Source organism: Macrobrachium rosenbergii, chromosome 54 (genome assembly GCF_040412425.1).
Source record: "Macrobrachium rosenbergii isolate ZJJX-2024 chromosome 54, ASM4041242v1, whole genome shotgun sequence".
Classification (NCBI taxonomy): domain Eukaryota; kingdom Metazoa; phylum Arthropoda; class Malacostraca; order Decapoda; family Palaemonidae; genus Macrobrachium; species Macrobrachium rosenbergii.
The window spans coordinates 38800212-38825582 of NC_089794.1; the positions used below are offsets into that span (position 1 = coordinate 38800212).

The 25371-nt window shown below is 36.9% G+C and overlaps 1 protein-coding gene across 8 annotated transcripts in view; it reads left to right on the forward strand.

Annotated features, from left to right (window-relative positions):
• Positions 1 to 24912, forward strand: part of OstDelta (oligosaccharide transferase delta subunit) — a 41391-nt gene extending 16479 nt beyond the window's left edge. The window contains exons 9-17 of one of the 8 annotated variants that reach the window (XR_010851950.1): positions 2596 to 2799; positions 10100 to 10304; positions 10511 to 10681; positions 11537 to 11650; positions 11812 to 11887; positions 14051 to 14186; positions 18453 to 18589; positions 20710 to 20731; positions 24463 to 24912. Coding sequence is in view for 4 of the 8 variants with exons in the window: in XM_067097992.1 (XP_066954093.1) it covers positions 2596 to 2799; positions 10100 to 10304; positions 10511 to 10681; positions 11537 to 11650; positions 11812 to 11887; positions 14051 to 14186; positions 18495 to 18564 (976 nt within the window). In the remaining 4 variants the exon portion in view is untranslated. Of the gene's footprint in view, positions 1 to 2595; positions 2800 to 10099; positions 10305 to 10510; positions 10682 to 11536; positions 11651 to 11811; positions 11888 to 14050; positions 14187 to 18452; positions 18590 to 20709; positions 20732 to 21481; positions 21625 to 24462 lie in introns of all 8 variants that reach the window. The other 7 variants (XR_010851947.1, XR_010851949.1, XR_010851948.1 and 4 more) reach the window with 7 other exon arrangements.
• The last annotated feature ends 459 nt before the right edge of the window (positions 24913 to 25371 follow it).

The following is a 25371-nucleotide window of genomic DNA, read 5'->3' on the forward strand; positions in this document are numbered from 1 at the left end:
CTCCCCTCAGTGTGTTGTTTGCAAAATTTTACTAGTGGCATTATTGAGCAGCACTGTCAGCAGGATCCCCAGACATTCAGTATTTGATGACACCTTCACCTGCATTGCCAGTGAGAATGAGCTTGAGAGGCATAAGTGTACTTCTGAGGAAGAATTAGTTCTCCTCACATGTGAGAGAAGCGTTGATGATGCCATTTATTTTTTGGATGTCTGTGTCACCAGTACTCCTCAAGACTTCCAGTTGGAGATCTGAAAACCGACTGACCTTAACGGGAGTGGTGAGTGCATGGAAAGATTAAAATCCTTAGTCCCAACGCCTAAGTGGCCTCGCACACTGTTTTCCGTTGTGTTGTCAGGATATTGGGACTCATCTAGAGCAAGACTGAGGTAGATCACCCAAAGTGAAAATTTGGAAGGTTCACAAAAAGCTCAGCTTCATAAAACTAATTTATTCTACAACTAAACCCCCTTACAAAAATAGATGAAATTTTGGCCCCTTCACAACACTAGGCAACCAAAAGAAACAACAATATATGTATATATACAGTACAAACAAACACAAAACGTAAGCAATGAAATTTTACCAAGGAAAATTACCACTTCCAACCCACACACACTCCAGCACATAACAATTCCCTTTAACTACTTTTGTCAAGAAAACAGTTGATATACAGTAAATATATACCCAGTATTTTCTTGCCCTTTACAACATTAGGTACTAAATACAAACAGGAGAACAAATCAACAGACAATAATATATATACAGTACCCATATGTCATACTTTGCTCTGTACAACACCAGGGACTTCAATAAATTAGTACATTGACAAACAGATACATATCAAAATAGCCATCTTAAATCATACCAACTTGCCCAGTTTTAAACAACAAGCTTATCATTACAATCAATCAACACAAAAAAGGTCAATCAACATCAGCAGCATTATCATACCTTGCCCTTTATAATACCTGAAGATAGCATGAGAAATATCACCTGCCTAAATTGATTCCGATTAAAAAAATACAATAGACACATATTTCTGCTGTACACTCCGTACTTAACACCTGCTGTCAGTAAACAGAAAGCTCTTCCTCATAGAAGCCTTATCTTCCACTTTTCCACTGTGTGTCTGCGGTAAAGTACCAAAATATCAAACTTCTTGATGTACCCTTCACAACAACTGGAGACTGGCCGAACTGCCTCACAGCCTCAACCACCCAAAGAGGCAAACTTCCGAGGGCAAATTCCAAACAGTGTACCACAGAGGGGTAGCATAGAGGTTATTTCTTAAGGTTACCACAAGGGGGAAAAGTTGGTCCTTCAACCTAGCCCTCATTCACTCCTGGCAATAGGCAAGAACAAAAACAAACATTTATGATACCACATACAGCTGAAAACAGAAATAAATAAGAAATACATTTCAACAAGAGAACATTGACTTTTTTCACACAAACCATAAGGAAGAGAGAGAGAGAAAAAAGAAAACTATCACAAGGATGATGAGAATGCTGTTGACAGGTTGTACTGACATGAGAACCATGCCCCCTGCAAGGCTGAGAGGACCATTAGACAGTGCTATGGTGGCTACATGAACACCAAATATATGATGATGAAGTAGCCCTGGAGAACTACATTGGTGCTCACAGAATCTCCACTGATGTCGACAAAAAAAGTTGACCTTATGGTCTACTATAAGGGTTTGAAGACTGCCCAGTACCTCATGAGGAACAATTCCTTCACTAGCAATGATCCCTTGAAGAGGAGAGTATTTTACCAAATATAACATCCTGAGAATGGATGCTGCCATTCCTAATTGATGTGACTATGGCTTGTCTCTCCAAGAGGATAGCTGTTCGCCTACATGAAAGGGTGGTCTACCAGCACTTAATGGGGGAACATGGCAGCACCCTCCAATGCCAGCAGATTGTAAAGAACACAAAGATCCTGGGTGGCGACATTGACTGCTACCATCTCTTGTAAGGAGGCCCTCGCCATCCTCTGATGGAAATCATTGCTGAACATGAGTCTCAGGAGCCAATCAGAAAAACTCCTGAAGACACTGCAAGCCTGCTTGTGGGCATAAATATGATACGTTTGTACCCCTGGCTTTATTCGCCTTCTGTAAACAGTAGAAAGGACTACTGAAACATTTGGGAAAATAAATGAGCTTGGGTTAGATATTGTATAATTTACCTGCTGCTACAAAAATAATTCCAGATGAAATAACTTATTTGGAAAACATGACTTGATGTGACATTGTAATAGATGATTAGTTTATGTGGTTGTTTTGCATACAATCATGTAATTGTGTAATTTTGACCTCCTTTAAGAATTCCTCTTTTAGAGTTATTGTTTACTGTTGTATCTTATGATTATTTGTTTGTCATTTTGATTTACTTTCTTGAAGAGGCCCCCAGTTGGTTGCAGAACATTGTAAATAAAACTACTGCTGTAATGTGGTTTAGTTTACAATTTTTAAATTTCTCACAATGTTGAGAGGGCTCAACCAATATTAGGATCCTTTAGCCTATTGGGGTTATCTGTAGAATTTGTTTCCAGTGTGTAATCTGTTCTCTTCTATTTTCTGTCTGCAGGGGTGTATTTGAGTTAGACGTCATGTCACGACAACCAGAAAGAGGATTTTACCAGCTAGTTGTCAGTGCTGGTGCATCAGATTCTAGACTTGTTGGCCACACAGCTGCACAGCTCACCTTTAAAGTTCTCACTGCCATCAACATTGAAAATGTTGAATTTGGTACTGCTGATGCAGATCAGTCCACTGCTCCCAGCCTTCAGAAGTAAGTAGAGTTTATTACTGTATGTTGATCGTATCTTAAATTTTATGGAAAATTTACTTGTTGATATGTATTAGACAAAATCATCTAGAAGAAAATAAGGGAATATATCAGAAAAAGAGAGGAAAGGGGAAGAAGGGACACATCAGAGTGAAAGGAAAAAGTAGGATAAAGATGTAGATATGCAGTAGTTTAAAGGATGGACAATGCTGAAACCATTTACAACCGGTTTCTAAATACTGCCCAGTGACTGGATTGTATGCTCATCATAAGGGATTTTATACATTTACTGCTAATCCAATTTCTTTTGTGAGGAAATTGATAGTGATTTTACTCCAGGTATGACTGTTTCCAACAAAAAAACTATTTCCTTGTAACAAGGATTAGATACTCAAGGTATGACTGTTCCAACAAAAAAACTATTTCCCTGTAATAGGGGTTAGATCTCAAGAAGACACAAGACAGTAGTCACTGCCATATTCATACTTTGAATGCTGACTTATGTATGAGTACCCGTGCAAAAAAAATCTACAATGTTGGCTGTTTCAGTCACAGAATGCTTATCAGCAGCTTGTCAAACCCTGTATGCATCTTGTGCTATTCACCTCTATTTTATATGCATTCTCAGTTCCTGGATGTGTTCATACACAGAACAAACCTTTGGTCTTTACACAAGGGAAAAAGTTCTTGAGTGCAACTGAAGTCTGTTTAAAAGTAGTTACAAGGAAATAGGGGCATCTGGAGACGGGTAAGATGGAGGTAGGAGGAGCCGACCTCCTACAGCCCATCTCTGGAAGATATCGTCAGTTTTTCTATGACTGCCTTTGTAGGAGAAAGCATTTTTGCTTGCTCTCCAAAAGCCGGTTATTTTTCCACTTCCTGCCCGCATTCGCCATTGGGTTCTACTTTTCCTTTTGGTGTTTGTGTGATTAGTGTGTTTTTTGTGTGTTCTTACTCTTGAGTATGCAATCCCACGACCCTCCTAAACCTATTAAACTCCAGAGGAAATGTCCTGGTGTTGACAACATTCCTTGTTCCTGATTCCTGCCTACCTTTGCCAAAGACCCTCTACTTGTCCTAGATGTAGAGCTTACCCTTGCCCTGAATATGTTTGTTGGCCTCCTGAGCAATGGAAGAGTTTTGGTAATAGGAGGAGTTATAGAAGGAAGTCCGCGCCACCATCTTTGGACGGTTTTCCATCCTCAATGGTGGTTTCCGTGTTCCCCTTCTTGTTCTTCCTCTTCCTTTCCGAGATCTTCTCACGCTGCCTCTTCTCCCATAGAAGATTTTATTCCCTTTCATTCTTCTAATGCTTCGGCTTTAGAAGATTCAATTGGGAGTGCAGGAGATTTGTTAATTGATGTAAATGTTCCTGCTCTCCCAGAGAACTCCCCCGAGAGGGTAGAGGCTCCCCCACCTTGTGTGTTTTCAGGTGGTGATGTGCAATTGTCAGTGTTGGGACTCCTTAGGCCTACCAGGCATACCAACCCTTTCAGAGGGGCTAGTGTCACGTCATCTTCATGACCTGACAGTACAACTGCACCATTGGGCGGTCTCTCAGTCGGTAGTTTTTTCAGCCAGATACATCCCAGGGAAGAACAACATAGTTGTGGACAAGCTGAATCGCTGGGGTCAGGTTCTGGGAACAGATTGGTCACTACAACACTTCAAGAGGTGGCAGAAAGGCTTTTTCTTCAATTGGGAAGGCTGTCTATTGACCTGTTTGCAACGAGACACAACAGAAAACTTGAGGTTTTTGTTCGGCATTCCAGATCCATGTGCGGTGGTGGAGGATGCCCTTCAACATCCCTGGGACAATCTGAACGTTTACGCCTTCTCTCCCTTTTGCCTTATCCGCCATGCCATCAACAGAATGATGATTTCCCAGAACCATAGGATGACCCTTGTAGCTCCCTTGTGGCCACACGCAGAATGGTACCCTGATCTTCTAACCTTACTGACAGAAGCCCTGAGATAGATTCTTCCTTGGTATACCCTTTGTGTCAGCCGCACATTGAGAGATGTCACCATTTGGTAGGGTCCCTATCTCTTCGTGGGTGGAGACTATCCAGTATCTCTTGCAAGTGAGAGGCTTGTCTCGCAGAGCAGCCACTTAGATGTCAGGGTACCTCAGGAAGTCTTCTATAGCTGTGTACCAGGGAAAGTGGGCTGTCTGTTGTGATCGGTGTCGTCAGCGGGGTCTCTCTCCACTCAGAACTAAAATTCAGCAAGTAGTAGACTGCTTCATTTTCCTTCGAAGAGAGAAACTACTTTCAATATCTGCAATCAAGGGTTACAGGGCTGCCCTGGTCATAGTTCTCAAAGACATGTATTTATTGTCTTCATGGGAGAGTTCTATGCTTCTCAAGAGTTTCGAGCAGTCCTGTTCCCCAAGAGACCTTAAACCTCGAAATTGGGACCTAACATTGGTGGTGAGCAGTCTGACGTGTCCGTATGAACCCTTAAGAGCTTCTGACAGGAATTTAACTCAAAACTGGTTTCCTTTTGGCCTTGGCAACTTCCAAAAGAGTAAGCAAACTACACAGACTATCTTTTAATGTTAAACACACAATGGGTTGAGGGTCAGTAGCCTTCGAATTTGTCCCGGAATTTGTAGCCAAAACTCAAAGTCCCTCAGTTCATGACAAATTTGAGAAGTTCTCCATCCCCTCTGTGACAGATTTCATTGGTAATGACCCCAATAAGTTACCTTTGCCCTGTTATGGCACTGCGTAACTACCTGAAGAGGACTTGACACCTCAGACTGGGTTGCCGAAGACTTTGTGTTAGTACGGGCCGGATCAAGAAAGAAGTGTCCAGTAATTCTGTCTCCTTTTGGCTTTAAGAAGCCTACTCTTCTCCTTCCAATCCAAAAGCCAATCTGGTGCGTGCAAGAGCACATGATGTCAGGACTAGGACCTTCCATCTTGTTCAAAGAAAACCTGTCAGTTCAGAGGATATTGAAGGCTGGTACTTGTTATGCCAGACCACCTTCACATCCTTCCATCTGCGGGATATTGCCTACAGTTCCTTGGATACTTTTTCCTTGGGTCCGGTGGTGGCTGCTCAACAAGATGTGTAGTTCATCCAGTGCCCCTAGCGTGACAGTTTGTATCTAACCTAAGATGATTGGTTTTGAAAGTGAGAATGACTGGTCTACTCCCTCTCTCTTTCTAATGCCTTTGCTACTGGCGGGCAGAGGAGAGAATTCAACCATCATGCGCTGGAACTGATCAGATACAGATGAGTGTTGAGCCCTTTCCATTAGTTTTGACTGATTGTTCATATACGATATAAACTACCTTGGAAGCAAGTCCCTTCCTCTTTCTTACAAGGGTAAGAAGAACCCTTACTTTACAGCTCAAAGGCTTTCGACTCCTTCCCATACCCATCCTTGGCCAGGAAGTGAGACCAGGTGAGGAACCTCCAGTTGGTTCTGTTCTGAGGCTTTCTGTATCTTCCCTCCACGAGTAAGTCTCCCATATGTTAAGACCAAAAGTTTGTTTTGTGTATGAACAAATGACAAATTTTAAATCAGTTTGTATTTTTCACAACTAACAAACCTGCAGTCTTAACATATAATGCCCACTTCAAGCCAGGCCCTCACATTTTACTTGGGTCCGAGAAAACTGGCAATATCTTCCGGAGATGGGTTGTAGGAGGTTGGCTCCTCCTCCTACCTACCACCATGTTACCCTTGTCCAGATACCACCTATTTTCTTTTAACTTTTTGTAACCGGACTCCAGCTGCGCCAGAGAACTTTTTCACATATGTTAAGACTGCAGGTTTGCTAGTTATGAAAATACAAATTGATTTAAAATTTGTCATATTTAGTCCTCCTTCCTCTCAACACTTCAAAATTATAAGCTCATTTCACCAAGCTATGCTCCTCAATTCTTCCACATAGTAAACTATCTCAGCATACTCTGTCTTTTCACAAAGGCTAATCCCCATAGGGGGGATATGCTGTCAGTGCACCTCGTGCGGTTCACTGTAGGCATTACGTAAGGTTCTTTGCAGTGTTCCTTCAGCCCCTAGCTTTAACCCCTCTTGTTCTTTTTACTATATCTCCCTTTATATTCTCTTTCTTCTATCTTACTGTACACCCTTTCTTAACAATTGTTTCATAGTGGAACTGTGAGGTTTTCATCTTCTTACACCTTTAAAACCTTTTTATTACCAGTTTCTCTTTCAGTGCTGAATGACCTCAGAGGTCCCAGTGCTTGGCCTTTGGCCCAAATTTTATATTCCATTCCATTACACAAAGGCTTATTGTTTTAGAACCTTTACATAAAGTAAATGACTCTGTTTTTCATATGTTACATGTTCTAGGCAAACTTGATTTAATAGCTTGAACCTTTTTGCTTTCATAAAGGAGATTTGTCTCAGCAATCTTGTCATATATTCCATTCTTGGCTTCCATGAACACTCCAGACTAACCAGTCTTTGCACACTTCCAGCTACTTCCCTGACTTCACCTAACCAGTAACTTCCTCTTCTCTCCTGTCATCATTTATAATTGCTCCCAAATACCTAACACATGAATTGATTTCAGTCTTCCATTGTCCCTATTAACATTCATTGCTCCATCTTCCAGGTTTCTATTCACTCTCAAAACCTTGTGTTTACTCTCAACCTTTTCCCATTGCAATTTTTTAACATACACAGGTTTCTGCAATTACTCTTCATGGTCCCCAAATAATGCTGTATCATTTCCAAACATCAGTTATTCCATACTCCACAATCCATCGTCTTATCTGATAATTTTTGCATCTACTTCTAAATGTTGTTTCTCTAACTTCTTGTATCACTTCATCCCTAAAGACATTAGTCAAGGAAACATGCCACTGCAAACCAGTCACTCTCCCCTCTACATATTCTAACTCACTTCATTATATTATGAAAATGTGTATATTAATTCTTTCATAAGCTTTTTTAGGTCCATGTATGCCACAGCATTTTCTCTCCCTTTAAAATCTCTCTTGTAGATCTTACAAGCATTTGGTCCACACTTTTCCTTGTATACAATGACTGTTTTCTTTTCTTGTTAATTCATACCTTCATTTAAGGTTTAACTCACCCTGGGCAGCTGCTCAGTGTCCCTTGCATCACTGTACTGCCTTGTAATCCCATTGGCTTCTGGTGTGTGTTTTTCAGCAACTTGCTCTCAGTAGTCACTTCCACAAGTATTCTGAAACTTAACATGTAACTCTGTCCTCTTGTGTCATTTTGTCCCAAAATTCAGCATTTCTTCAACATACTCTATCCATTGACATAGGTCTGCATTTATTTCAGATATATGCTTTTTTCTTTCACAATTTGACATTGATTTACTTATATGCTTTTATGTGCTTTGCTCACTATTGTATCAAACTGCTAAATTGCAGTGGAAGCTATATTTCCACACTTCCTCTGGAATGTAAACTTTTTATATCTTATCTTATTGTCTCAGATGTTCCTCTAACCACTACCACTCCTCACTATCCATCCATAATCTTGCTCCTCCATCTACAGTGTACTGATACACATTTTGACAAATTCTTTTACATTTTTGCATGATACCCATTCATTCTCATGTATCACGAAGTGCATACCTACCAACAATACCTCTTTTGTCCACCTTCCATGGCATTTACAATATCTAGCACGACATTTCTTATAAATCTTATTTCTTGGTTTGTTGTAGATTGTAAGATTTTAAGAAAATTATTGTTTGGCACCCATCCTGGTACTGCTGTTTATCCTCGAGTTTGTGGCTGAGAATCTCATAGTAAGGACTCACGCTTAAACTTCCTGGTTTTTGTTTCCTTTCCTGCTCTTCTGAAGCCTCTCTTTTCTGTCCTAACGGGTCTTTCAAGTTGTGCTTGCAACAGTTTGTATCTTTCCAGCCCTCTGGCTTTGATCTGTCCCTTCCCTTGAATCTGCTTTGACAGATTTCTTTGAAAGACTTTCCATTGCTCTTTCAAGACCTCTCTCTTTTGTCTGCTTCAACAGATTCTTGCTCGTGCATAGTTAGGTGTTTCTCCTCTTCTCTGCTCTTTAGTTTTACCAGGGACACTGGTATTCTTAGAACAGTCTTTTGGCATTAGCATGCCTCTCACATGCCCTTATTCTGGCTCTTCTCGATTTCATCTGTCATCCTTTAATGTAAATGGAGGTGTTTTTATTGAAGTATTTCCTTTATGCATCTGGTGCTTGGCACTTGTAATACTAAGGGGTTATACCTTCCATTGCATCCATTGGACTTTTTTTTTCACCTGCCTCCTATTTGTTCATCTTCCTGCTCCATCCTAAAATGAGAGTCATGTAGCATACAGTGTTTTTACCATAAAACAGATTTTATACAAACCCAAACATCATAATCTTTAAGTACCCTCCTCCCAGCCTGTCACATCCACATGGGGGTTGGCACAGAAGAATGAAAAATATTGGTTGACACAGTGAACTGTGAATTGAGCATTCATGATGGAACTTCTCTTTCCAGTTCTTCAAGTTGGTGTGGCTTGATCTGTTTAACACAGAACGAGGCCAATTATGATCAATAGGCTTATAAAAAAACTTGTTTTATTGTAAAATATTGTTTTTCATTTGCGTAAGGTATAAATTTTTATGACTATTTTAACTCTGTTATTTAAGAAGCGAGGGTATTTGAAATGCAGATGACAGTTGCGTATATCAAATCTCATATCACTATTATTTTGTTGCCATAGTTATGCTCGTTGTTCTAAATTTAATTATCTTTTGAGTGGTGTTTGTAACCTCTTAATCTTTTACCAGCACACAATAGGGGTGAGTATTTTTCCTCCATTTGTGCTCTAGTTTATAAATCTGTGTTTGTCATGCTTAGCAAACTTGGTATGAAGGTAGATCACTGGGCATAGACATTCATGAAAGGGGACTGTCTGTGTTATTCTGTCATTGTGTATTTTTCATGTTTTTTAATACTTATTCTGTAAGGAGAGTGCTAAAATGTGATATCTTAGGTTCAGTTATTGTACATTTTGTGCATAACTTAACCTTCCGAAATGCCCATAGGTGTTAAGGTTAAGGTGCTGTAAGGAATTAAAATGGGGTAATATTTACTTTATACAGACCTCAGAGAGAAGTTGTTTGGGTGTCAGAAAAGGTCATAGATTGCCATTGTGATAATATGAGAATGCTTGTTTACTCTGTATTTCAAGGTTTTCCTCTTACATGTTACTGATTATGCATTTTTTTTCGAATGCTGTGGTATAGTATCTTTTAAGTGCCATGTAATGTTTAAATGGACATTTTTAAAAGTCCTTTCTTTTCTTGCTTCAGAGTACAGTATCCCACTACGCTTTCTGAACCAGTAGTAGCAGACCAGCATCAGCGTGTCTTGCTGCGGTTCCTCGTAAGGGATACTGCTTCTGGGCGGCCTACAGAGGTACACCAAGCCTTTGTAAAGATTACCCATAAGGTTTCCAAAAGGGAGATCATTTTTGTTGCCGAAACCGATTCCAATGACGTGTATAAATTTGATATGGTAAGTAATATGTCGTTTTCTGAAAGTGAGAATCCAAAAGTGGATATATGTAGTACATTGCTCACTTAGTAAATTAACATAGGAAAACAAAGGCTTTTGATGCATTTTCTGTATTTATGCAGAATGTTGGGATACTGCTCAATGTTTTGCAAATAGAGAAGATTTTAAATAGACCTAGAATTGATTTTGAAAATTTTGGAATGTAGGATGTCAGCAGCAGCGTTAAGGAGTTTGCCGGTGTCAGCGGTATTTACACAGTTTCTGTGATCATTGGGGATGCAGCAATTAGCAACCCTGTAATGTGGGACATTGGTGAGCTCTCCCTGAGTTTTCCTGAAGGTGGTGTTGGTACCCCAGCACAAGACTACATGTATAAGGTAAATTTGAAATTAAGTTCATATAGGTAATTCAGAGTGTCTGTTGTATTCAGAGATTTTTATAGCTGAAAATGCAGCATTTGTTCATTCAGACATTTTTATAGGTGAAGATAGAGCATTTGTCTTCAGATGCTGGAAATATCATAAACAAAATATTTGCACTTGAGTAAGGGGCAAATATGAGAACAAGACAAAAAAAGTTGCAGAATTATTTGCGAAGAGAACTAAGTGAACAGATGAAGAGAGGACAAATGTACAGTAAAGAATTATAAACCAAGATGATTGTGAAATGTAAATAATATTAAGGATAAGTAAGTTGTCTCATTACTAAACATCATTAGTGGACGCTCCTCAATAGATAATATGCTAGATTTTTCTGTGGCTTCCCTTCAGCTGCAATAAATTTTTGAGTCTAGATTCACTTGGGTATCCATGTTTGACTGCTGAAATTTTCCATTTTGTATGATTTTGCTTTAAGTAACAAATCTCTATGGACATCTGAGAGATTCTAGAATTTGGTTTAATTACCTGGCTGTAATACTTGTAAGTAAAGTCCTGGTGAAAAGTGTTACTCGGTCATGTTTGAATTTGTAGAGTATGGCATCCTGAAGATAAAACATAGTTAAGGTGAAATTTAAGAAACAGATTTAATATGTGGTTGTGATTCTAAATACAGCACAGCTGTATTGTTGTGTATAGATGCCAAATGAAATAAAAAATATGTAATGCGGGTTTAGACATTCACTTATATAAAGTGCTTTAAGTTCTTTATACTACATTTTCTGTAACATTCTTGTAAATGATGTTTTGTGCAGCGCTGACGTTTCAGAATGCTGTAGTAATTATTGATTTCAGGCTCGCCCAGAAATAAAGCACTTGTTCCGGACACCTGATCCTCGACCTTCTAGTTTGGTGTCGACAACATTTACAGTTCTGTGCATCCTTCCTTTATTGTTACTTTTTGCAATGGTTAGTGGTTAATTTATACATTTTTGATTTCCAAATTATGTTGTTAAATCCACAAATTATGTTGTTAAATGCACTTGAAGTACATTGATGTTAAAATACATTAATGAAGATACTATTCATCTTGTAGTTGTCAAAGGCTAATTTTATTTCATTTCTTTCAGTGGGCCAAACTAGGTGTCAACATTTCCAATTTCCCCATCTCCTTCACGGCTGTTATGTTTCATGTTGGACTTGGAGGTAAATTTTTATTTAAGTTTTAAATGTATCTATAGAGCAGGGATGATCCTTTCAATGAAAGAAAAAGTCAAACTTAAAAAAAAAAAAAGTTGAAATTCACCACTTAGTGTCTTCAGCTTAGTAGTCTGAAGTTCCATCCTTTATCATGTCATTTTGTCAGCTGTTTTATTATCCATTTATGAAACCCATTTCATTTTTCATTAGGACTGGTTTTATCAAGTACCATGTGCTACTCAGTTCCTGTCTTGTTTCGAGCTGTTGATGGAAAAGTAATAAGTATAAATAGTCAAGAAGCTCTGTTGATACTAAGCATAGAACAATGGGTTGTTTGAAGCTAGGGATTTTTAAGAAAATCGCAGAAAAATCTAAAAGAATTTCTATAGCTAGACTGAGAAATTTGTCTGTGTTCTAATTTTCTCTTACTGAAAAACAAACCCTCAAGCCATCATCTGAGAGCCTAAAAATGACTTAATGGCTTGGCTTTAGAATAACATTAACAGAGACTAAGAAATATATATCAGAGAGGTGCTGAATATAGGCAGCACAAAAAAAATATCCTTGAAGGTAGAGCAGGCAGAGTCAGTTTTGCTTCATTAATTACAGATTTTCATAACCAGACTGCTCTCTAACCTCCTTGTTGGTTATGGAGATGAAAGCCATGTATATATATCTTGTTACAACTAGTTATATCCATGAACAGTATATGTTTTGATTGTGAACTTGTATTTGAGTGATATAGAGAATCAGTAGGCTTTGACTCTTCATGTATTTTTACATGAGATTTACCCTTTACAGGGGTTAAACATGAAATTATTTCTCTCTGCTGTCTTTTTTCTGCCTGAATTCCCATCTGGTTTAGGTCCTAATCTTTCCCTTTTTGAAATTTTGTGGCTTTAAACTGGTCTACCCCCAATAGGGGGTTTAGTGCCATCAGTTACTGCATGCATTGAGTTTAAGTGTTTTTGTAGCTTTTTTGGTCCTTACCTGCATGTGTTTTTAGCCTTTGGCTTTACTTGCATATCCCATTCCATTCTTTTGTTTTGCTGTGCAATCTCAAACTTTTACTAAGTAGTTCAGCTGTGAGATTTTCTCCCAGTTTCTTCTTCAATCCTTGAAATACATCTCATTTATTGTCTAGATCTCTTACCTTGCTGTTGAGCCACTCCAGCTCCCTCTTTTCACAATTTAGTGCTGAAATTCATTTAAAATTAATTTTCCTGGTTCATTCTTTCAGTCATTCAACTGGTCTGTGTCCTGCAAATTCTGTATATATATGGTTTCTGACTATGGTGTGCCACCCATTTTCCCTTTTTGCCAACCTGTCAATGTCAAAGCTACTGACTATGAAAAAATTCGGTTTTAAAGCTGATACAGTGTTGCAGTTTCAGAGCAGTGATGCTTCCTGTAAATATTTTTTTTTTTTTTTTGTTACTGAAAGAACATATTTTCCCAACCAGCTGTATTGTAAACACTGAAAGTGGCTTTTCATACCTCCTTTTGTTGTAGCAGTGTTACATGTTCCTTCAAGAAGCTTTCAGTTTCATTAGATAAATTTTGAAAATTTCTTATTAGCTGTTTTCAATTAGCTGGAAGTCAAGTGCATGTGGAACATTATCGAATTTATCTGTATTTCATTTATATAGACAGTATTTATAAATTAACTTAGATAACAGAGGCACATTATAAGACTCAAGAGTCACCAAAATTATTTGATCCTAAATTAGAACTGAAAAGTGGAACAAAGGAAAGTTGAAGATGTTGGACTAACGGGGACAGAAATCGCAGGGAATGAGTAAAAAGTAATTGGCCGAAGTAAACTTGGTTCCCATTTTTGAGAAATATGTTTTTTCTCTGTGGAACTGATAATTTTCATGGATGGTCTGGTTTGAATACCTCACAGTAATAATGATAATTGGCACAGGTATAATAGTCAGCAGTTGCCTGAGTGAAATGTTGACTTAAAATGAAAACCATTTGAAACAGCCAGTAGTTTGTGGCCCTATCATTCAAATGGGTATGGAAATGATTTCGTGACTATCCACTCCTTTTAGCAAGCCCTTGAAAAATATCAAATGGGAATGCTGTATTGGGATTGTAGTTTGGTGATTTGATATGTCTTTTTGGATGTAGCCAGTAACTGTAATCTCTATTTGTTCTTTACAGCAATTATGGGATTATTCTGCCTCTTCTGGCTTCAGATGGACATGTTCACAACTCTTCGGTATTTATTCATGATTGGTATAGTTACTTTCTTCTGTGGAAATTCAATGCTCTCATCCATTGCGACGAAAAGGAAAGAGTAAGTGTTCACCCTTTCAGTTTTCCTTTGGTTATTAATGAGAGCTATCTGTAAAAAAAATTAATTTAGAGTAGTCATTGTATTTTTGTTACTTGTGTATAATGTTTTAAGTTCAGCAGCAAGCAGTAAGTATCCTAATTGTTAAGCTTGCTTGTGTTATGCTTCCACTGACCTCACCAGAATTTTGTATTATTGTAAAATAGTACATAGCCAGTGTTTTTAAATGTTAAGTTTTTGCAAGTATATAATGTTTTTCTTAGTATTTCAAACAGTTTGAAATATATATTAGACCAACTTTACAGTTTTGTGTTGGAATTGTCAATATGCAGTATAAAGTGTTAACTCAGTCTTGACCCACTGGGTTAGAATGAAGAAATTTTTTTTTTAATTTCTTAAATTTCTCTATTATTAATATTAGCACTCAGAGTTTTACCAATATTCATTTAGTGTCAGGTTAGTCTATATAAGTTTCAGCAGAACGAAGTGATACGTTAAGGCAGAAATACTGCAGCAACAAAATGGAAGAGCAGTTTATCAGTACTAAGAAAGACAAATGGAGTGACTGTGTTGAAGTTGGGCATAGTCTCAGCTGGGTAATTTTGAGTTCATGATGTTGCCTATTAGATCTTCAGGATGGTCCCTGTTTTATTTACTTTAAGTTTGGTTTGTTATTACAGACCCATTAATATAAATAGCCTTAAGCTAGCTGGAATGCCCTTGGCACACAATTTGAAAAGTTGCAAAGAAAGATCTTACTGTATGTTCAGTCAACTCCATCAGGTCCATGATGCCATGACTTTGTTCTTCTGCGCACCTTGTTTGTAGGATATTCTGCTGTTCTTCTCAGGACCACCATTTTCCCATGGTTTTGTTTTTGCTGTTATTCAAGGATTACCATTTATCGTGTGCACTTAGTTGTTTTTTTTTTTTTTTTTTTCGGTTTACCTTATGGCTGGTAATTAGAGGTTGTCTGGTCATTCCAGTGCACAATTTAGTGCCACCTTCATTTCATGTACTTTTACTGTAATATGATTTTCATTAAGTTCAGTGATCAGTAAGATGATTTGATTCAGGAGAGTTTTGTCATTTCCATATCCACATAAATTTAGTTTGCTTTTTCTTACTGAGTGTAATGGGCTGTTAAACAACTGTTATCACTTGCCTTGCTCTTACCATGTTTTGTTTGATCAGTAATGCATGATTCCCATTTGCTTCTGCCTTGGTAACAGTTACCTTTGGTTCTTTCCATTCTTTCTTGGCTAATTTAGAGGTAAGTTACTAAGTAAATTAATTTCTGGTTGTATGTATTATTATTGTGTTCATTGTGTGAGTAAGGGCTTCAAGTCTTGTATGTTCATGCTGTCCTGAGATAAGGGCAGAAGCTAGTCCTTCCTCTCTTAACAAGGGGAGAGAGGAATGATGACAGACAAATTGGTGGCTAATGTAGATTTGTTGTCATACCTGATATAGCTTTTTAACTTCCAATTATACAATATTAGCCCAGTAGTCAGACTGTTTGATAAACTATGTATCTGACAAGTCAGAGGCATACATCTCCTTCCTCTGCTTAGGCCTACCAGGAAATGAGACTTTCCTTTCCTCCCACCAAAAGTGAATCTATCCTTACATTAAGACCTAGGTTTGTTACACGTATGAACAAATGACAAAATTTTAATTAATGTGTATTTTTCATAGCTAACAAACCTATAGTCTTAATGTGTATTGCCCACCTGTTGCCACCCCTCAGGTTGATTCCCTGGGCTGGGAGAAACTAGATGCATCACAGTGCTCTCGGGTTAAGGGGCCGTTGGCTGAAGCCTCCTCTCGCATCTAATTGGCCAAACCCATTGACACCAATACCTTCTACAATTTTATGTGTTTTTACCAGTTTCCAGCAGGTGCTAGCAGGTTTATCCTTACGTTTAGACCGTAGGTTTGTTAGGTATGAAAAATACAAATGAATTAAAAATTTGTCATTTTGCCTTGAGACCAGCAATACTCTCCTGACCCAACTTGTATTGTATAAGAATTGGCATCTTGAGTTTGTGATATAGGTTTGTGCAGCAGCGGCTTACAAGTGATGTTCAGCTGCTTATGTTTGTAAGTTGTCAGATTCTTCTAGTTGTTCTGTGACTGCAGCTCTCAGTTTCCTCTGATGAAGTTTCCACTTCCTCCAAGCCTCTTCATGGTTCTATGAAGGCTAAGTGTTCACATAGCTTACCTTCTCCAGTCTCAGCACCTACTGATTTCTCACCTGGGAGTTTTCACCTTGTGGATGTTTCCCCTACCCAAAGGCCTTTTGACTACCCCTGGTAGAGGTTTTACCAGTCATGTGTGCAGTCTGCTGCACCTGCTGCTTATGCCTATGTAACTTGCATTCAACTTTTTCCCCTGTCTTTTGCCCAGACTGGACCTCCATCTCAGTGATGATAATTTCTTTGTGAGGCTTAAAGTATGCTACAAGGTCAGTTCCTCATTGCTGGTGACTCATTTGTGCAGGAGTTGTCGCAGCCATCTGTGCTGCCACCCTCCTGTGTCACCTGAAGAGTCAGTACCAGCTCCTGTTGCTTAGGTCCTTCCTGAAGTTGCAACTTCTGTTTCAACGTCTAGCTAGTAGAATCTCTCTTGTATCCTACTGGTTTTGGACACTTCCATGATACCAGGTACCCGACTTTTATGTCAGCTCCAGTGCACTCATAACATGCTTCTGCATTTGGCTGTACTAACCTGCATGTCTTGATTCTGTCCCCACTACTGCTGCAGTGTGTTGTCTCAAATTACTCTTCAGCTCCTGTTTGTCTTTTCCTGTGTATCTAGCTGGTACAGGTCTTGCCATGATTTCAGGAGTTTTGTTAATTTCCAGGTCTTCCTCTTGTGTCGAAGACCAGCAGTTCTGGAGCTTCATCCTTGCAGGCCCTGCCTAATCTGAATCCCCAAATCTGCAATGGATTCTGGTGCAAGATGGGACCCTCCTTTGGTTCCTATAAGGTCCCCTGTGGTATTTCTTTAGTCTTTTTAGTACTATGATCATTATTATTTTACTCATGTTAAGTTTATGTATATTTGTTTCTCATATTTTTAAAAGTCCCCCCAAAGAGAGATAGAAAAGGTATGAATTATTTTTGCACAGTCATTCAAGTTTGTCTTGATTCATGGTCATTATTTTCTGTGCACTATAATCAGTTTATGGCCACAAGGAAATTGAAACAATGGAGAGCAAGATCTTTCACCTTTACTCTGAGGCATTATCAAGCAAGTTATATACTGACTGCTATGTAGCATTGACACTGTTCACTCAATAGCCAATTGTTTAGACTTTTGTGCATACAGTACATGGACAGTGAGCACCACGTAACGTATATAACACTGCAATCTAGTGCATGTAGTTCTTAAATCATGCACTGCAGTTCAGGTTTTGTGGTTAGTTGGTCATTTGTGTTTTTTATTGTTACTTGTACACAACATTTATTATGCATACAAGTACATACAACACAAATTGCATGCATGAAGTATGGATTGCTTGCTTGTGTGATGATAGTCACTCTGTTTTGAGAATTGTTTAGGTAAGCTAGCCTACTTTTGAGAAACCTTTGTGAGAGACATTTGCTTACTATTTTGTGTTTTGGGTGTTGTGTGTTTTAATGCACACTTTATACAAGAGTAATGTATACTTCTTATGTCTTTAAGGTCCAGAAGCTTTTTATTATTCAGTGTATGAGTAGGGTTTTGGGGTGTAATGTACCTGCACACCCCATTTAAACATATTAATGTGGTTAAATGAAGGGTTACTCTGCTTTATGAAATAAAGTATCAATTATTAAAAGGAATGTTGCCAATTTTTATAGCCTTACTTTAGAAATAGTACTTCTTGCACCTGTGCATCTAATTTTGTCATCTCTTGGAAACCGTCTGCTTCAGTCCACTTCAGAAATTGCAGTTCAGGTGATTTATGTTTAATGAGTTTGTAAAAAGAAATTTCTTTATAACTTACAACTTTCAGTGCCCTCATCCTTTCCCCTCTCTCTGTATGGAGGATAGCACAAAAAATTAATAGTAATGGCATCATGGATCCGATGGACTTGACAGGGCATGTCTAATGGAATATTTCTTTGCAGGTTTTCAAATTTGTGTCTGGATGCATTCCACAAATTTAAGGTTATTTATAGTTACTGTGCTTGCATAAAATTGTGTATTATAAAAACATTGTACTTAGTGAACAAGAAAGTTCAGGGCTAATTTTGTTACAATGACTTATTCTTTACCTAGTGAATGCAAATAATGGCTATGGCATCTTTGGGTGGCTTGCAGGCAAGAGGTGAAGATGGTGTATGGGCCCTATTACAACAAAAGTTACAGATTTTCTCAACAGCAGAACTAATTTCGACCATAACCTCTGGTGTAAGGTACTTTTAGCTGCTTTGCAAAGGAAAAAAAAAATTTTCTTCTGTAGAATGCAAAACCAACCAGACTTGTAGAATTAGGTGGAGGAGATCTTGGCATGCTAATATTCACAGAATATTGTCTTTTGACTGAAATTGAAAGTAGTGTATTAATCTAAGACTCAAGGAAATTTCACTTGGCATTTGTGTGCCAAGATGTATGCTGAGAAACGAGCCTTAATTGCCGTACTAATACAGTAGTGTGCTAAGCTTGAAGTTATATTTCTCACTAATTCATGTCAATTAAGCTCTCTGACATTTTGCTTTTTATATGCTAATATACTTAAAGCATGTTAATTGAATGATGGATTCATATACTTGGCGTGCCTTTTCTTCCTTAATTCTTTATTATTAATAATGATGATAAATAGTATAACCAGACCACTAAGTTAACAATCCTAACTCTTATAGAACTGTATATTCTCCTTAATTTGGACTGAAATATACTTTCTACTTTACTTTCCACTGTCTTATGACTTGCAGTGAGATATATCTTAAGGAAGATACATAAATTTTTTTTTTATTGACATGGGTTGCAGTATTGTTTTGTACATGTGCTTGGGTGACTCACTCTCAAAGGAAATATTTTACTGTGGTTTTTTATTGAAAAAAACATGATAAAATAAGTTATATGTTAAATGAAAAAATAGTTCTGCAGGAAATTAAATTTGATTTAGTAAAGTTTCAGTGGCTGTCCGAGAGAAAATTTGTTCCACAGGACAAAGAATTTAGTAAAAGAAGAAACAAGGTAGAGTAGGCTAGTTGTTAGTTTGAAGTGGGTGGTGTATGTATTTAGTTTATATTAGGGAGTGATTGATTTTTGTGTGATTATTAGCCAAAATATACACAATTCATTCATTTAATTTGGTAGTGTTTTTTATTATTTACATATACCATTAAATTTGGTTGCATTCTTTTTTTGTATCATAGAAAAAGTTGAAAAGTTTAATTTTTATTTAGCTTTGTCAGTGGTTGATAAAAGAATAGGAAAGAATTTTATTTTGGAATTTGACTTAATGGGTGTTGCCATGTTATCTCCCAGAAATCATCCAATTCTCTTGCTTCATATACACCATAATATTCTTGGATAACATCATTTCATCCTTCCCTCTCATTACTGCATACAGTTTATTCTCTGGTTTTCTCAGAACTTGCCAGATTTTTACTGCTGATGTTACTAAAATTTGGATAGTGCTGGAATTGTTATTGGTTATAAAAGATGAAGCATTACCTTGTATGTGGCTGGTAATGGTTTATATTTGCTCGTAATTTTATGTGCATTTGAGTTAAGACAAATTTTGTAGAAACACTAAATCGGGTTATTTGTTGACACGTTTAACATTTGATTATTATACAAATTATGGTACATGAAAAATAACAACGAAAATTTTGTGTCTGGGATATGTTTAGTGTAACCTTAGGCCAGAATTAAGGACCTTGCATATATGAAAGTGTTTCCTATATGTAAGTCAAGTGCTCTGCTTGTTTATGTTAATAGCTTTTAGTTTTGACATTTATTGCAAAATGTTTTCTTAATATCGATTAGAAGAGTGAGTATTATTATGATTTAGCTGCTTGCTCAATATATATTAGTCCAGAACAGAAGTTAAGTAACTTAGAAACATAAAATGAAGGAAACTGCCTCGTCATCTGATTCTTTTAATAGTTCAATATAAAAGACGATCCTAATATGTCCAGGAAGGATATGAATTGTCTTTTCTGTTTACATTAAAAGTTCATTTTGTTTGTATCAGATTAAGCCAGTCTTGGCTGGTATGGACTTTAGCTCTTGGGCACCCCATGATGAAAGTGGAGATGGTTGTATCAAAAAGGTATCAGAAAAATCTGAAAGTCTGATTATTAATTAGATTGTTGGAATTTGTATTGTTCATTATTATCCCAAAGGACTCCTATAAAGTAAAGTATAACAAAACTATTAGAAAATATCAGGTAATTAAACTTGGGAAGCTAATATGGTTTCCTTATTGTAATTTAGTGAATAACTTCAGTTATGTGTTATTTATTGTGTATTTTAAATGCAATTTTACATTAGTTGTTTTTTGCTGCATGCTTACTATTGTCAGGAAAGCATTAAAAAAGCTCAAGGTAAGTGAACATGGCTTTATTGTTTGGGTAATTAAAAATATAAAGACGAATGTAGAGTTTAAGCAATAAAAGTAATATCGAGTGCTAATTTCCAAAAAATTGTATAGTATTTATTTACATTTATATTAAATTTTGAATTGTTGACATTCTCCTACTATGTGGATTACATTACAGTATTGGTTAATAGGAGGTGCATACATACTAGGGTTGCACTTGCCATGGGCCAGAACAAAATGTCTTTCAACTAAAGGCAAATTGTAGGAATTTCCTTCTTGATTCTGGTATTGACAGAGCAAAATTTCTGTTCTTCAATCTATGGGCTTTCTAAGATTGCATTTTTCTGTCTAGTCCACATTTCATTAGAGGGTACTGTTAGTCTTCTAGATTAGCATTATTTTAATTACACTGATTAACTTGAAATTAATGTGAGGTAGATTTTAGATTGTACTATAGCTATTTTAGTTCTCTTCCATGTTATACAACTAGCTGTTGCCATGCTAAAAAGTAGCTCCCTTTGAGACAACAGTGCTATTCAGTCAGTAGAGGTGGGGATTGCGAAGTCTGATTTTTTTAAGACTGATAATCTTGTAGTATCACTTCACATAACCTCAGATCCTGTTACGTTGTAATAAATTGAAAAGCTTGATTGTAAATGGTACGTAAATGTGGACTATGATTTACTCGAAAGTAATATTGAATACATACGCTACTGGCTTGTTTATTTACTGTGCTGTACTTTTTTTATTTCAGTAGGTTTTCGGGTTACATCCGAGAATTGTTCTTATGCCCATGACGTAACCCGATTTTAGATGGAAGTTGAAATTTAAGCATACATAATGAAGTGAATCAGTAAAAATAAGGAAAATTCCAGAGCACATACATGCAGCACAAGGGTAAATATTATCCTTACATTTACTCCTGTGATAAATTACAGTACTGTACAGTACAGTAATGCCCCAAAGAGTCGTGAGGTTAGGTTCCAGAACTTGTAGTGGAAAATACGGCAAAAATACGCCTTCAGATACATGAGATGTTTTAAAATAGTCATCCTTATTGTTATATCTTATGATATTGATGTACAGTACATTTTCTTTATTATGTTTTCTTTTTTCATAAAATAGTGGATGCTCACTATGTGTGTGACTTTTCAAGATGTATTTTGTTCATATTTTAAATAAAAAATAAAAATACGTATACTGTACTGTATATAAGAACACCAGTTAGTAAAGAATACTTTCATGCTGATAAAAAGATAAAGAAAGCTCGTATTATGATGAAATCAAGTGAAAATAGCGAACAATGTTTTGTCTTTTACACAAAGCTCTCATGCCACCTGGTAACGAAAAAAAAAAAAAAAAAAATTAGTTTCAGAATGAGACAAGTCATATTTGGACTTAAAACACTTTATATGGGACAAGGTTATTTTTCATTATACAGTGGACCCCTGCCTATTTGCGGATTTCTCTGTGGAACATACATACACATTATTCACAGAAAATTTGCCTATTCGCAGTATTTTTCATAGAGAAATGTTCACAAATTACTGTACTGTATTTTTATATTTTCATGACTAAGAGCTCTTTTTGTGATAAAACTATTAAAATACTCTGGTATAATCTTTTTTAAAGGGGGTTTTTGAACTATCAAAATGGGCAGTTATAAGCGTTTTTATAGGGGCGTCAAGTACTCGCGGATATTAGCTATTTGCCGGGGGGGGGTTGTTTGTGGTATGCATTCCCTGCAAATACTGGTGGTTGACTGTATCTAGATTTATTTACGGCAACTAGTAACGACAATTGCTCTGAATTGAGTTAAATAAGGCAAAATAAACTTGGCTCTTTATCCGCCTGATTTCCAAAGGAAAACATTGCCGTCACTTTTTGACTTTGGTCATATTTTGAGTAAAACAAACGATGAAAATTCATATATATAAAAGAATGCCAGTTAATTAAGAATACTTTGAAGCTGAAAAAGATAAAGCTTGTATTATGATGAAATCAAGTGAAAATAGTGAACAGAGCCTGTTTAGCCATTTCAACCAGCATACGATAGTAAACAATTACTGTAGTTATATTGCAAATGACATTAAGTAGAATAGGACTGATATATATTCAATTACAGTATAAATGGATTCTGTAAGTGAAGTAACGTTTGATTGGTATTTTGCTGTATTTTTTCATTTAAGGATATGTATACTGAGAGAGAGAGAGAGAGGTAGGTATGTATACTGAGGGGGGGGAGAGAAAGTAGGTATGTATACAGAGAGAGAGAAAGAGAAAGTAGGTATGTATACAGAGAGAGAGAAAGAAAGTAGGTATGTATACAGAGAGAGAGATTTTTTAATAAATTTATGGGAGATGGCGAGGACGTAAACACAAAATGACATAGGTCAAGTATGATGTAATCCAAGAACTTACTGTACTTTATTTTGAACTGATGTAGGTTTGTTTGTACTAGGCAAGAACACAGTTGTTGATATTCCTAAACATTCATATGCCTTGCGACCTTTGGGAGTATGTTTTACTGCTATTGCTCTACTTACACTGTAGTTTAAGGTGTTAAATTGTATAACTAAACATTTGTTATACAACTGGAATTGGCAAGAATTACATCAGATTTATATGTGGCTTAGGCTTATTCTCTACCAGTTTTGATTTTTCAGTACTTTTTGTTTTATAAATATAATTATATTCAGGTATGTTATTTACGGTGGAATGTAATTACTTCCACCGTAAGAGATTTATCAAGATTTTAGTGTTATAATGTTTTTGCAGCAGACTTACACAAGACAAGGTAATTCTGCAAGATTCACAAAGATTATATTGATATAACTGCTTTTGAATGTAAACAAAGATTGCAGTGTTGTCTGAGCAACTTATCCTTGTCTATCAGTACTGTAGTGCACTGCAGTACAATAGGTTGTAGTGGTTGGTACCTTGCACTGAATAACCAAATGGTTCTAGTGCCAAGTCTTTGGATGCAGAATGATTAGCAGATGTTAAGCAAGCAGGTCCAGACTACACACAGGCTAGCTAGTCAGGACGCACGTTACTGTATTTAAATATTAGGATAAATTGAACCAAAAAATGCACATTTTGCAAGGTTACATGAGACACTGCTATTTATATAATGGAAGGGAGGTATATTTGCCAGTCATTTAGTAAAAGTGAAGTGTAAGTAAAGTGCATGTTATAACATGCTTTTTCAGTACTGTATAATATGTATGTATGAGATCATCTTGCTTTCCAAGACTTACGCTCTTTGGGGTTGAATACAACACATTCAGCAACACACAAATGTATGAGGCTCTGTGTTTATAAGTTCTTCTAGCTCTGCTCAAGGCGTGTCCCCCAATAATAATAAAAGTACACCTTTATATATTATATGACCAATGTTCACAGAAGAAAATGGTTATCGCAACCAGTCGTAATTTAGATACTGGTGCAGTTCTTGTCTGTTTTCTCACAACCTGTGTGACTTGTCTGTTTTCTCACAACCTGTGTGACTAGCAAGCTTTTATAGCTAGTCAGCAACTTCCTTTATCTAGTATTAACTTGTCCTCTTTCCAGTTATTTTTCTGGGTAACTTCTCATTTACACCAGTATTGGAAGTTCACTGTCTCACCTTCCTGTAGAATAAAGCACATATCAGATATTCAATAAAAAACCTTACATTATATTATATAAATATTATGCTTTTTTCTCAAACTAATAGTCTATTCATTTGTACAGGACAGAGTAAGCTAGTTACCAGTGTGTGTATCACCAGAGCAGCAAGGCATATTGCAGGAGCATCTACTATCAACTCGTGCAGTTCACAATTGGCTATTTCTTCTCACTGCAGCAGCTGTTGTTTTTCAGTTCACTTGTATGATATCAAGCAGTTTCGTTATCATGGGGACTACTTAACACCTGTTTCATTTAGTCTGAAGGGGTTTTTCCATCCATTTTGTTTTATGTCTGAAAGGATTTTGCCTTAAGTGAAATCCTGTACTTCAAACATGTGGTAGTTTTTGAGTGATCACAGCAATCCTAGAGATAAAAAACTTATAAACTGTACATGACAGATTTAATAGTTGACACAAGGTTGAATGTGATGTGTGTGTGTTATATAACGTTTGTGTAAACCTTTGACTTGAAAGGTTATATGGTTATAAAATGAATAAAAGAAGTACTTCTATAGCAGTTGGTTTTATTTAAGAAATATAAATATTTTATGATTTCCAAATGCTTATACACAACAAAGTTCCTGACAATATTAACTGAAGATGACAGATAATGGGAAATAGCATTTTTCCAAGGTAAACAAACCTGCGTCTTAGTGTGGGATACTCTTCCTGTCACAGCTATGACTATTTGAAACTTGGAAAAAAAAATTCAAAACTGGTGGTCTCCCTTTTGCAGGATTATGGTTAACTAACTGCCTGCACAAACAGTATGAAGCATCAGTATCTCTCAAATAGTAGGGCAAGTGTGGGGTGGTAAAGGTGGGATTATTCTCTGTATGTAGGAAAATGGACGTTGAAATTTGCCATTGTTCTGTGAGGATTCAAACCCTTGTCTTAAGGGGGCATGAATCCTCTTGAAATCATGACTGTTTGTGAGCCACCTTAATGGTAAACTTCCCAGTTAAACAGGTGA